The sequence below is a fragment of the Anomaloglossus baeobatrachus genome, chromosome 5 (genome assembly GCF_048569485.1).
Source record: "Anomaloglossus baeobatrachus isolate aAnoBae1 chromosome 5, aAnoBae1.hap1, whole genome shotgun sequence".
NCBI lineage: Eukaryota > Metazoa > Chordata > Amphibia > Anura > Aromobatidae > Anomaloglossus > Anomaloglossus baeobatrachus.
In genome coordinates this window covers 115,726,558-115,739,306 of record NC_134357.1, presented here as the reverse complement: position 1 = coordinate 115,739,306, position 12,749 = coordinate 115,726,558, and the positions used below count along the sequence as shown (strand labels likewise).

The 12,749-nt window shown below is 49.2% G+C and overlaps 1 protein-coding gene across 1 annotated transcript in view; it reads left to right on the top strand.

The window, feature by feature from the left end:
- The window catches only part of DNA2 (DNA replication helicase/nuclease 2), a 127,428-nt gene that overhangs the window by 59,878 nt on the left and 54,801 nt on the right, over positions 1–12,749 (top strand). The window contains exons 12-13 of the mRNA XM_075348790.1: positions 242–351; positions 2,336–2,445. Coding sequence (XP_075204905.1) covers positions 242–351; positions 2,336–2,445 — 220 coding nt within the window. The remainder of the gene's footprint in view (positions 1–241; positions 352–2,335; positions 2,446–12,749) is intronic.

Genomic DNA, 12,749 nt, shown 5'->3' with positions numbered 1-12,749 from the left:
TGAAAGAAAAAAACAAACAAGCAGTGATGCTTATAAAAAACCCCCCAAAACAATAATTACTCAAATATACCCCAAAAATGTTGCTCGACAGCAATGACTGCACCAAGGAGTTTGATTTCTGTCCTCTCTGACTTGCTATAATTGGTAGCTCTTCAGTTCTTGCGGTTCTAATACAATTATTATTCTGTGTAATATAATATATTTAGCGCTAACCTTTTCCGTTGTCCGCTCCTCTCCTCAGTGCTAAGCTTAGAGATTTAATTATCGATTTTAAAAAACCGAGCTTCATCCAACATTTAAGCAGCGTTCTACCTCCTGATGCAAAGGACACCGTGGCCAACATCCTGAAAGGTATGTTTGGAGTCAGAAGGACCACATGCTTGTTTGTTTTTTGAAGTACTGTTCATTTTTCTTTCACATTGTGTGGATAATTGACCCTAGACAGGCAGAGGTGAACACATGTAAATTTACCCATTGTACCACTGTTTGGTCCCGCACAGACATCCTGATATTGTAGTTCTTTTAACTGTTTCTGAAGAAGTAGTGATTGCTTACAATAACGTGACTCAGTGAACTGTAGGGTTATCATAGAAGGTCACTTATGTACAGTTAGGTCCAGAAATATTTGGACAGTGACACAAGTTTTGTTATTTTAGCTGTTTACAAAAACATGTTCAGAAATACAATTATATATATAATATGGGCTGAAAGTGCACACTCCCAGCTGCAATATGAGAGTTTTCACATCCAAATCGGAGAAAGGGTTTAGGAATCATAGCTCTGTAATGCATAGCCTCCTCTTTTTCAAGGGACCAAAAGTAATTGGACAAGGGACTCTAAGGGCTGCAATTAACTCTGAAGGCGTCTCCCTCGTTAACCTGTAATCAATGAAGTAGTTAAAAGGTCTGGGGTTGATTACAGGTGTGTGGTTTTGCATTTGGAAGCTGTTGCTGTGACCAGACAACATGCGGTCTAAGGAACTCTCAATTGAGGTGACGCAGAACATCCTGAGGCTGAAAAAAAAGAAAAAATCCATCAGAGAGATAGCAGACATGCTTGGAGTAGCAAAATCAACAGTCGGGTACATTCTGAGAAAAAAGGAATTGACTGGTGAGCTTGGGAACTCAAAAAGGCCTGGGCGTCCACGGATGACAACAGTGGTGGATGATCGCCGCATACTTTCTTTGGTGAAGAAGAACCCGTTCACAACATCAACTGAAGTCCAGAACACTCTCAGTGAAGTAGGTGTATCTGTCTCTAAGTCAACAGTAAAGAGAAGACTCCATAAAAGTAAATACAAAGGGTTCACATCTAGATGCAAACCATTCATCAATTCCAAAAATAGACAGGTCAGAGTTGAATTTGCTGAAAAACACCTCATGAAGCCAGCTCAGTTCTGGAAAAGTATTCTATGGACAGATGAGACAAAGATCAACCTGTACCAGAATGATGGGAAGAAAAAAGTTTGGAGAAGAAAGGGAACGGCACATGATCCAAGGCACACCACATCCTCTGTAAAACATGGTGGAGGCAACGTGATGGCATGGGCATGCATGGCTTTCAATGGCACTGGGTCACTTGTGTTTATTGATGACATAACAGCAGACAAGAGTAGCCGGATGAATTCAGAAGTGTCCCGGGATATACTTTCAGCCCAGATTCAGCCAAATGCCGCAAAGTTGATCCGACGGCGCTTCATAGTACAGATGGACAATGACCCCAAGCATACAGCCAAAGCTACCCAGGAGTTCATGAGTGCAAAAAAGTGGAACCTTCTGCAATGGCCAAGTCAATCACCAGATCTTAACCCAATTGAGCATGCATTTCACTTGCTCAAATCCAGACTTAAGACAGAAAGACCCACAAACAAGCAAGACCTGAAGGCTGCGGCTGTAAAGGCCTGGCAAAGCATTAAGAAGGAGGAAACCCAGCGTTTGGTGATGTCTATGGGTTCCAGACTTAAGGCAGTGATTGCCTCCAAAGGATTCGCAACAAAATATTGAAAAAAAAAATATTTTGTTAGGGTTTGGTTTATTTGTCCAATTACTTTTGACCTCCTAAAATGTGGAGTGTTTGTAAAGAAATGTGTACAATTCCTACAATTTCTATCAGATATTTTTGTTCAAACCTTCAAATTAAACGTTACAATCTGCACTTGAATTCTGTTGTAGAGGTTTCATTTCAAATCCAATGTGGTGGCATGCAGAGCCCAACTCTCGAAAATTGTGTCACTGTCCAAATATTTCTGGACCTAACTGTATGTATTTTAGTAAATTATGTGATAGTGAGTCCATTTCCTTGGCTTTAATGTTATTTTTATTTTTTTTTCTACTAGGCCTCAATAAACCTCAGAAGCAAGCCATGAAACGTGTTCTCCTATCTGAGGATTATACACTTATTGTTGGCATGCCTGGAACAGGGAAGACCACGACCATCTGTGCTTTAGTAAGATTGTTGGGATTTTCTACTAATTTTCTACCTGCCATAAGTTGTCTTGGGTAACATAGTATGTTTGTGTGTATGTAAGTGCATATAATTTAAGGTTTTTTTTAAGTTTTAATGAAGGCTGCAATCATCATTCCGTACTGTACCCTGCCTCTGACTACTCAGATCATCATTCCTTACTGTACCCTGCCTCTGACTACTCTGATCATCATTCCTTACTGTACCCTGCCCCTGACTACTCTGATCATCATTCCTTACTGTAACCTGCCCCTGACTACTCAGATCATCATTCCTTACTGTAACCTGCCCCTGACTACTCTGATCATCATTCCCTACTGTACCCTGCCCCTGACTACTCAGATCATCATTCCTTACTGTACCCTGCCTCTGACTACTCTGATCATCATTCCCTACTGTACCCTGCCCCTGACTACTCTGATCATCATTCCTTACTGTAACCTGCCTCTGACTACTCAGATCATCATTCCTTACTGTACCCTGCCTCTGACTACTCTGATCATTCCCTACTGTACCCTGCCCCTGACTACTCTGATCATCATTCCTTACTGTAACCTGCCTCTAACTACTCTGATCATTATTCCTTACTATAACCTGCCTCTGACTACTCAGATCATCATTCCTTACTGTAACCTGCCTCTGACTACTCTGATCATTATTCCTTACTGTAACCTGCCTCTGACTACTCTGATCATTATTCCTTACTGTAACCTGCCTCTGACTACACTGATCATTATTCCTTACTGTAACCTGCCTCTGACTACTCAGATCATCATTCCTTACTGTAACCTGCCTCTGACTACTCTGATCATCATTCCTTACTGTAACCTGCTTCTGACTACACTGATCATTATTCCTTACTGTAACCTGCTTCTGACTACACTGATCATTATTCCTTACTGTAACCTGCTTCTGACTACTCTGATCATCATATGCTCCGGACCAAATTACCACTCACTGTATAGATTGAAAAGCTAAAGAGTACCTCACTTTTTTATTTTATCATTAATTATCCTTGTAAAAATATGAATCTGTTTTGGAACACCCCTGTTTGATGGATTTGTAAAACTTGGAAGATTTTGGGGAATAGAAAGGGCATGGATTGAATTACTTATATTAACTATATAATGAAGGACATTTTTGACCTTTTCAGCATTTAAAACAAACCTTTAATTTAAGTAACTCTCTAATTTCTTCAAATATTCACAATTGCGACAAGCTGTAAGAGCTGAGGAATCCATTTCTGATATATCCATGTCATCAAGTGGGTTATTGGATTCTGCGGTCAATGCCAAATCCACTAAAGACCTTCTATCCTTTAATGTATAATTTTTTGTTATTAAAGATTCTGAGAGGTCCCGTGGCTGTGGTTAAATCCAGCTGGGAGCGAGACGTCAGAAACATCACTCTGGAATAGTGGGAGGATATTTTGGAGTAACCAGAAAAAGTGTCAATAAATACGGCCCAAAGAAGATCTCAATTATTTCTCATACATAGAATATACAGAACTCCAAAAGCATTATGTACCTGTGCTTCCCCGAAAATAAGCTCTACCCCGAAAATAAGCTATAGCAGAATTTTTCAGCCTTCCTGTAGAAGGCTTGAAATATAAGCCCTAGTTGTGTACTCAAACCAGTATCCTGAAATAGGGTTTGTGCAGCCCTGTTTGAGGATACATCACATTTATTTTCCCCTTGTCTTGCTTTAAACCCCGGCTAATTAAATGATTGAATATTCCCCCTCTTCCCCACCCAGGATCCCACCCACCTCTCTGAACCCTGCACGGGCACCAACACTCTATGCCTGCTGTGTACGGTGTCACTGCCCAAGGATCACAGTACAATCCTCTAACTCTCCTGAGCTGACAGTGACGGCTGCATAGAAGCGGTCACGCTCAGATCAGGAGTGCCACCGAGGATTGCAGTGCAATGCGCCAACTAATTAAGTGAATGAATATTCACCTTCATCTCCCAGCTCCCCTCACCGTAATCCCACCCACCGGTCTGAGTACTGCACGGGCACCCGCACTCTATGCCTGCTGTATTACCGATCCTGCAAACCCGAGGATTGCGTCATAATTCTCAGCGACACTCCTCAGCTGAGAGTGACAGCGTATATGCAGCTGTTACACTCAGTTGAGGAGAGTCGCTGAGGATTGTGATGTGATCCTCGGGCTGGTGGCGTTAATACAGCAGGGATAGAGTGCGGGTGACCGTGCAGTACTCAGACCGGTGGGTGGGATTACGGGGGAATGAGGCTGAATATTCGTTCACTTAATTAGCCAGTGCGTTCTTGCTGCATTCCTCGGTGCCACTCCTGATCTGAGAGTGACGGCGTGTCAATGCAGCTGTCACTGTGAGCTCAAGAGATATCCCGAGGATTGTGGGGCAATCTTTGGGCTCTAATACAGCAGGCATCGGGGGCTCAAATATAAGACACCCCCTGAAGATAAGCCCTAGTGCATATTTCAAAATTCAAAAGAATCTGTTTCTCTGAAAATGAGTATTACTGTGCTCTCACTCAATGTGAGTGATCCTGCTACGTGGGGGAAGGGGGGTATAGAACGCAAGGGAGGGCAACCGCACTCTGAAACGCAGGGAGACCTGACAGCGACACAGACCTGTATGTGAGAAGAGCCAATTCACTTTTCAACTGTACATGTCCGGAGTCTGGTAAGTTCGATTCTCCTGGGGGGACCTGTCTGCCTTCTTTTGTCCGTAAGCTTGGCAGCACATAGGTAATAGCCGTTTTCCCTGATTATAAGCCCTAGCACATTTTTCAGAGTAAAAAATAAAATAAGACCCTGTCTTATTTTCTTGGAAACAAGGTACTACCTCTTTTGATAGGACGGACTGTGATATAATACCTTATACTATGGTTATTTTGCACACCTAGAAGCGGGAGGAGCTGAGGGAGTTGGGGATAAAATGTTAAGGTTTTGATACTTTGTCGATGATATAGGTTGTCTCATTGCTATACTTGTGATTCTGTATATGTATAATGTTCCTATTTCTACTAATCTTTATGTAAGCAATGATCTTCATTCAATTAGTACTCGCTGGTAATGGGCGGTCATGTGTTCACAATTATGTGATATACATACTTCTGGTCACATTCCCTCTAGACGTGTGTGACCTTGCTCAATTGACTTGTATTGAGCGAGGCTGTGCTGCTTATGAGTCGGTACGTGCCTGCATGTATGCAAATCTCATACTTGCGGTCACGTGCCTGCTCGCTTCCGCCACTATGTGCTGTGAGGATTCTCAAGTCTGGAGTCACTCAAAGTGACTGCAGACTTGGACCCCAAATCTGGACTACCCATTTAAGACCATGCTGAAATTGGTGGCTTATCTGCTTGGATCACGCTGTCTTAGGCCTCTTTCACACGTCTGTGAAAATCAGGCACGTTTTTTCACGAACGTGTCAAAGGTTCGTATTACCCTCCGTGTGATGTGTTTATGGCACACGTGTGTTCTCCGTGTGGTATCCGTGATAACACACGGAGAACCGGAACTTTCTGCTCACCTGTCCCTGGCGTTGCTGTCCGTGGTGCTGATCTACGGTCTCCGCCCTGCCAACACCCCGCTGCTGCTGCTTCCGGCCCGCAGTGGAGTGAATATTCATGAGCATAATGAGCGGGGGTCGGAAGAAAGTGACCGCAGTGGCAGAGACAGCAGTGCTGGAGAAAGTGAGGTATAGAAATTCTTTTCTTTGTCGCTCCATTGGGAGACCCAGACAATTGGGTGTATAGCTTCTGCCTCCGGAGGCCACACAAAGTATTACACTTTAAAAAGTGTAACCCCTCCCCTCTGCCTATACACCCTCCCGTGGATCACGGGCTCCTCAGTTTTATGCTTTGTGTGGAAGGAGGCACACATCCACTCATGCACTCTCATATTAGTTATGTCGGTTGGAAGAAAAGAGGGCCCCCACGGGGCCCCCGGCATGTTCCCTTCTCACCCCACTACGTCGGCGGTGTTGTTAAGGTTGAAGTACCCATTGCGGGTACAAAGGCTGGAGCCACATGCCGTCTCCTTCACCATCCCTTAGCGGCTCTGGGAGAAGTGGGATCCTAAGCTGTCATCCATTTACTGGGACCGTGCTCCCTCCGCAGCCCCTGTGGGAACCTGCCAGACCGGAGTCTATTCAACCTCAGGGACCGGGCCCTGCAACTCAAAGGTACTCTGTGTCCCCATTGGGGACTGTGCAGGGAGCGCACCTTCTTCCCGGAAGCTGCGGCAGCTGCTGAATTGAGAAGGCCGGCGGACTTCCGCGCCGGCCGTGCCTGCTTGTCGGGCGCGGTCTCAAATTTAGTCCCCGGCTTCATCGCGGCCTAGTCGCAAAAATCCCGCCCCCGGGCCTGCCTGTCAGGGGTAAGGGCGGGATTACCGACCTGACGTCGGATGTGAGGGCTGGAGCATCCTGCATGTTTTCCTCCCCCCTCACTGATCACTGTGGGGACCCCAGATTCCCGCACTTTCCTGGCGCCGCCCACGGCTCCACTCCTCCCCTGAGAGCTCCGGCAGCCATTTTTTGGCATTCTGCCGGTGGAGGATTCTCAGTGAACAGCTCTGCAGCTCCGGGGGACCTAAGGCAGGGAATCTGGAGGACACACTCCGCTTGTTAGCGGTCGGTAAGCCACACCGGTCACCCGGTGCTGGTCCCCCTAGGGTGCCGGAATAGATATATATATATATATATATATATATATATATACGTATCTGTTCGGTCGGGCTGTATACCCCTTTTTTCCCATATACCCTCAGTGATCACTCTCCTAGGAGACAACAGCATGTCGTCCACAAGGAACAAAGCTGTTAAGGCACAGGGTTTTTTTTGCGGCCTGTACCTCTTGTGGGGCTATGTTACCTGCGGGTTCCACCTACCCTCACTGTGAGCAATGCTCGACCCCTGTTTCGCTTGCTCAGCCGGAGCCTCGGTCACTAGTGGGCCCCTCGGCTCATGTAGACCCCCCTGCTCCCCCTGTCCAGGCGGCAGGGACAGAGTTCGCCTCTTTTGCTGAGAAACTCTCTGAGTCACTTTCACAATCCATGGCTCAGTCTATGGACAAATGGTCTGACAAGCTGCTAGAAGCTTTCCAGTCCAGACCGGTCCTTTCACAGGCCCCGGCCCCTGTTGGATCGTCGCCTCCAGGCCCCTCTCGGTCCGCGCCGCAGCGCGCTCCCAGGTTGGGCCCTAGGTCTCAGGTGGAGGACTCCTGCCCGGACCACAGTCCTAGACCGGCTAAGCGGGCTCGCTGGGAATCTTCCCCGACTTCTTCACGCTGCTCGGGTTCCCAGCTTGAGGACTCTCTGGAGGAAGAGGCGGACGTCGCAGCTCAGGGCTCAGACCCTGACGTCGCCCTTAACCTTGATACACCTGAAGGGGACGCCTTAGTGAATGATCTTATCTCGTCCATCAACCAGGTGTTGGATCTCTCTCCCCCGCCTCCTACTGTAGAGGAGTCGGCGTCTCAGCAGGAGAAACACCAGTTTCGGTTCCCCAAACGTACACGCAGTGCGTTTTTCGATCACTCTAACTTCAGAGACGCTGTCCAGAAGCCCAGAGCGGTTCCGGACAAGCGCTTTACTAAGCGCCTCACTGACACGCGTTACCCCTTCCCAGCTGAAGTCGTTAAGGGTTGGGCTCACTGTCCCAAGGTGGATCCTCCAGTCTCTAGATTGGCGGCTAGATCCGTGGTATCGGTTGCAGATGGCTCATCGCTAAAGGATGCCACTGACAGGCAGATAGAGCTCCTGGTGAAGTCCATCTATGAGGCCACGGGCGCGTCTTTTGCCCCGGCCTTTGCAGCCGTGTGGGCACTCCAAGCTATCTCTGCTTGTCTGGCTGAGATTAATGCTGTCACACGTAATTCTGCTCCGCAAGTTGCGTCTTTGACCTCTCAAGCGTCAGCCTTTTCATCCTACGCCATGAACGCAGTCCTGGACTCTGCTAGCCGTACAGCTGTAGCATCCGCTAACTCTGGGGCAGTCCGCAGGGCCATGTGGCTGCGCGAATGGAAGGCAGACTCGGCCTCCAAGAGGTTCTTAAACGGTTTGCCGTTTTCTGGCGACCGTATGTTTGGCGAACGATTGGATGAGATTATTAAGGAATCCAAGGGAAAGGACTCCTCCTTACCCCAGTCCAAACCTAAGAGACCTCAGCAACGAAAAATACAATCGAGGTTTCGGTCCTTTCGTCCCTCCGCCAAGCCCCAATCCTCTTCGTCCAGCAGGCCGGAGAAAGGCCAGAGGAACTCCTATGCGTGGCGGTCCAAGTCACGCCCCCAAAAGGCCGCAGGAGGCACTGCCTCCAAGGCGGCCTCCTCATGACTCTCGGCCTCCCCTAGCCGCATCCTCGGTCGGTGGCAGGCTCTCCCGCTTTGGCGACGCCTGGTGGCCACATGTTCAAGACCGATGGGTGAGAGACATTCTGTCTCACGGTTACAGGATAGAGTTCAGCTCTCGTCCTGCGGCTCGTTTCTTCAGAACCTCTCCGCCCCCCGCTCAGGCCGACGCACTTTTTCAGGCAGTGGACGCTCTGAAGACAGAAGGAGTTGTGATCCCCGTTCCCCTTCAGGAACGTGGTCGCGGCTTTTACTCCAACTTGTTCGTGGTGCCAAAAAAGGACGGATCATTCCGTCCCGTTCTGGACCTCAAGCTACTCAACAGACATGTGAGAACCAGACGGTTTCGGATGGAATCTCTCCGCTCGGTCATCGCCTCGATGTCACAAGGAGACTTCCTAGCATCGATCGACATCAAGGATGCTTATCTCCACGTGCCGATCGCACCCGAACATCAACGTTTCTTGCGTTTCGCCATCGGGGACGAACACCTTCAATTCGTGGCATTGCCTTTCGGCCTGGCGACAGCCCCACGGGTTTTCACCAAAGTCATGGCATCCGTCGTGGCGGTCCTCCACTCTCAGGGCCACTCGGTGATCCCCTACTTAGACGATCTCCTAGTCAGGGCCCCTTCTCGGGTGCCGTGTCAACAAAGCCTTACCGTCGCTCTGGCGACTCTCCAGCAGTTCGGGTGGATCATCAACTTCCCGAAATCCAAGTTGACACCGACCCAATCACTGACTTACCTCGGGATGGAGTTTCATACACAGCCAGCGGTAGTCAAGCTACCGCGGGACAAACAGCTTTCTCTGCAGGCAGGGGTGCAATCACTTCTTCGGAGTCAGTCACACCCCTTAAGGCGCCTCATGCACTTCCTGGGGAAGATGGTGGCAGCGATGGAGGCAGTGCCGTTCGCGCAATTCCATCTACGGCCACTCCAATGGGACATTCTCCGCAAATGGGACAGGAGGTCGGCTTCCCTCGACAGGAACGTCTCTTTCCCTTGCAACCAAGACGTCACTTCAGTGGTGGCTCTTTCCCAATTCTCTATTGCAGGGAAAATCCTTCCTACCCCCAACCTGGGCTGTGGTCACCACGGACGCGAGCCTGTCAGGGTGGGGAGCGGTTTTTCTCCACCACAGGGCTCAAGGAACCTGGTCTCCGATAGAGTCATCCCTTCAGATCAATGTTCTGGAGATAAGGGCAGTGTATCTAGCCCTATTGGCTTTCCATCGGTGGCTGGAGGGCAGGCAGATCCGTATCCAGTCGGACAACGCCACTGCTGTCGCATACATCAACCACCAAGGCAGCACTCGCAGTCGTCAAGCCTTCCAGGAAGTCCGGCGGATTCTGCAGTGGGTGGAAGCCACAGCCTCCGCCATCTCCGCAGTTCACATCCCGGGCGTAGAAAACTGGGAAGCAGATTTTCTCAGTCGTCAGGGCATGGATGCGGGGGAATGGTCTCTGCACCCAGAAGTGTTTCGAGAGATCTGTCGCCGCTGGGGAACGCCGGACGTCGATCTCATGGCGTCACGGCACAACAACAAAGTCCCGGCATTCATGGCACGGTCTCAGGATCACAGAGCTCTGGCGGCGGACGCGTTAGTTCAGGATTGGTCGCAGTTTCGACTGCCTTATGTGTTTCCTCCTCTGGCGATGCTGCCCAGAGTGTTACGCAAGATCAGGTCCGACTGCCGTCGCGCCATTCTCATCGCTCCAGACTGGCCGAGGCGGTCGTGGTACCCGGATCTGTGGCATCTCACGGTGTGTCAACCGTGGGCGCTTCCAGACCGCCCAGACTTGCTGTCACAAGGCCCGTTTTTCCATCTGAATTCTGTGGCCCTCAACCTGACTGTGTGGCCATTGAGTCCTGGCTCCTAGCGTCTTCAGGGTTATCTCAGGATGTCATTGCCACCATGAGACAGGCCAGGAAGCCAACGTCCGCCAAGATCTATTACAGGTCTTAGCAAATCTTCTTATCCTGGTGCTCTGTTAACGGTTTTCCTCCATGGCCGTTTGCCTTACCCACTTTTCTTTCATTCCTTCAATCCGGAATGGACAAGGGTTTGTCACTCGGCTCTCTCAAGGGCCAAGTATCGGCGCTCTCCGTATTTTTTCAAAAGCGCCTAGCCAGGCTTCCGCAGGTCCGCACGTTCCTGCAGGGAGTTTGCCACATAGTCACACCTTACAAGCGTCCGCTGGAACCCTGGGATCTTAACAGGGTGCTAACGGCTCTTCAGAAACCACCTTTCGAGCCGCTGCGGGATGTCTCTCTATCACGTCTTTCGCAGAAGGTGGCCTTTCTAGTGGCAGTCACATCACTCCGGGGAGTGTCTGAGCTTGCAGCGCTGTCATGCAAAGCCCCCTTCCTGGTGTTTCACCAGGATAAGGTGGTTCTGCGTCCGGTCCCGGAATTTCTCCCTAAGGTGGTATACCCTTTTCATCTCAATCAGGATATCTCCTTGCCTTCATTTTGCCCTAATCTAATTCACCAATGTGAAAAGGATTTGCACTCTTTGGATCTGGTGAGAGCACTCCGGCTCTACGTATCTCGCACGGCGCCCCTGCGTTGTTCAGATGCGCTCTTTGTCCTTGTCGCTGGCCAGCGTAAGGGTTCGCAGGCTTCCAAGTCAACCTTGGCTCGGTGGATCAAGGAACCGATTCTCGAAGCCTACCGTTCTTTTGGGCTTCCGCTTCCTTCAGGGCTGAAAGCCCATTCTACCAGAGCCGTGGGTGCGTCCTGGGCATTGCGGCACCGGGCTACGGCTCAGCAGGTGTGTCGGGCAGCTACGTGGTCTAGTCTGCACACTTTCACGAAACACTATCAAGTGCATACCTATGCTTCGGCAGACGCCAGTCTAGGTAGGCGAGTCCTTCAGGCGGCGGTTGCCCACCTGTAAGAGGGGGCCGTTTTCGGCTCTTTTTATTGAGGTATTCTTTTACCCACCCAGGGACTGCTCTTGGACGTCCCAATTGTCTGGGTCTCCCAATGGAGCGACAAAGAAGAAGGGAATTTTGTTTACTTACCGTAAATTCCTTTTCTTCTAGCTCCTATTGGGAGACCCAGCACCCGCCCCTGTTCCCTTTGGGCTGGTTGTTGTTTTGTGTACACATGTTGTTCATGTTGAATTGTTCTTTTGGTTCATGGTTTTCAGTTCTCCGAACATCCTTCGGATTGAATTTACCCTAGACCAATTTATAAGTTTTCTCCTTCCTGCTTTTGCACCAAAACTGAGGAGCCCGTTTTCCACGGGAGGGTGTATAGGCAGAGGGGAGGGGTTACACTTTTTAAAGTGTAATACTTTGTGTGGCCTCCGGAGGCAGAAGCTATATACCCAATTGTCTGGGTCTCCCAATAGGAGCTAGAAGAAAAGGAATTTACGGTAAGTAAACAAAATTCCCTTCTTTAATTCACAGGCACGTGTGTTTTCTCTGGTGCGTGTCACACGGATCACATCCGTGCAGTCTGTGTGACACCCGTGATGCCGGAGAAAAACAGACATGTCTACGTGTGGAGCACACGGACACACGTTTGCTCCACGTGGTCCATGGCAAAACACGCACATGAGCGCAGACCCATTGATTTTAATGGGTCTACGTGTGCCCGTGTCTCCGGCACGTGAGGAAACGGACCAAACACGTACCGGAGACACGGACGTGTGAAGGAGGCCTTAGTAACTGATTTATACTGCATTTCTGGCAAGAAAAAGCCCTGCTTAGAGAGGGAGTTTCTCTGCTCCCTCCCCCCATGCCAAAACAGGCACACTGTAATTTAGTGTCTGACCATGGGGAGAAGAGAACCTTACTCTCTGGGTAGGTATCTTTCTCAATGTAAATAATCTACGAAAATTTAGTTAGTTTGTACAATTATTCAGGGATCGCTCCTGTTGTGATAAGGGGACATTGTAAATAGGCAAAATGCTCATTCCAGCTGACCTGC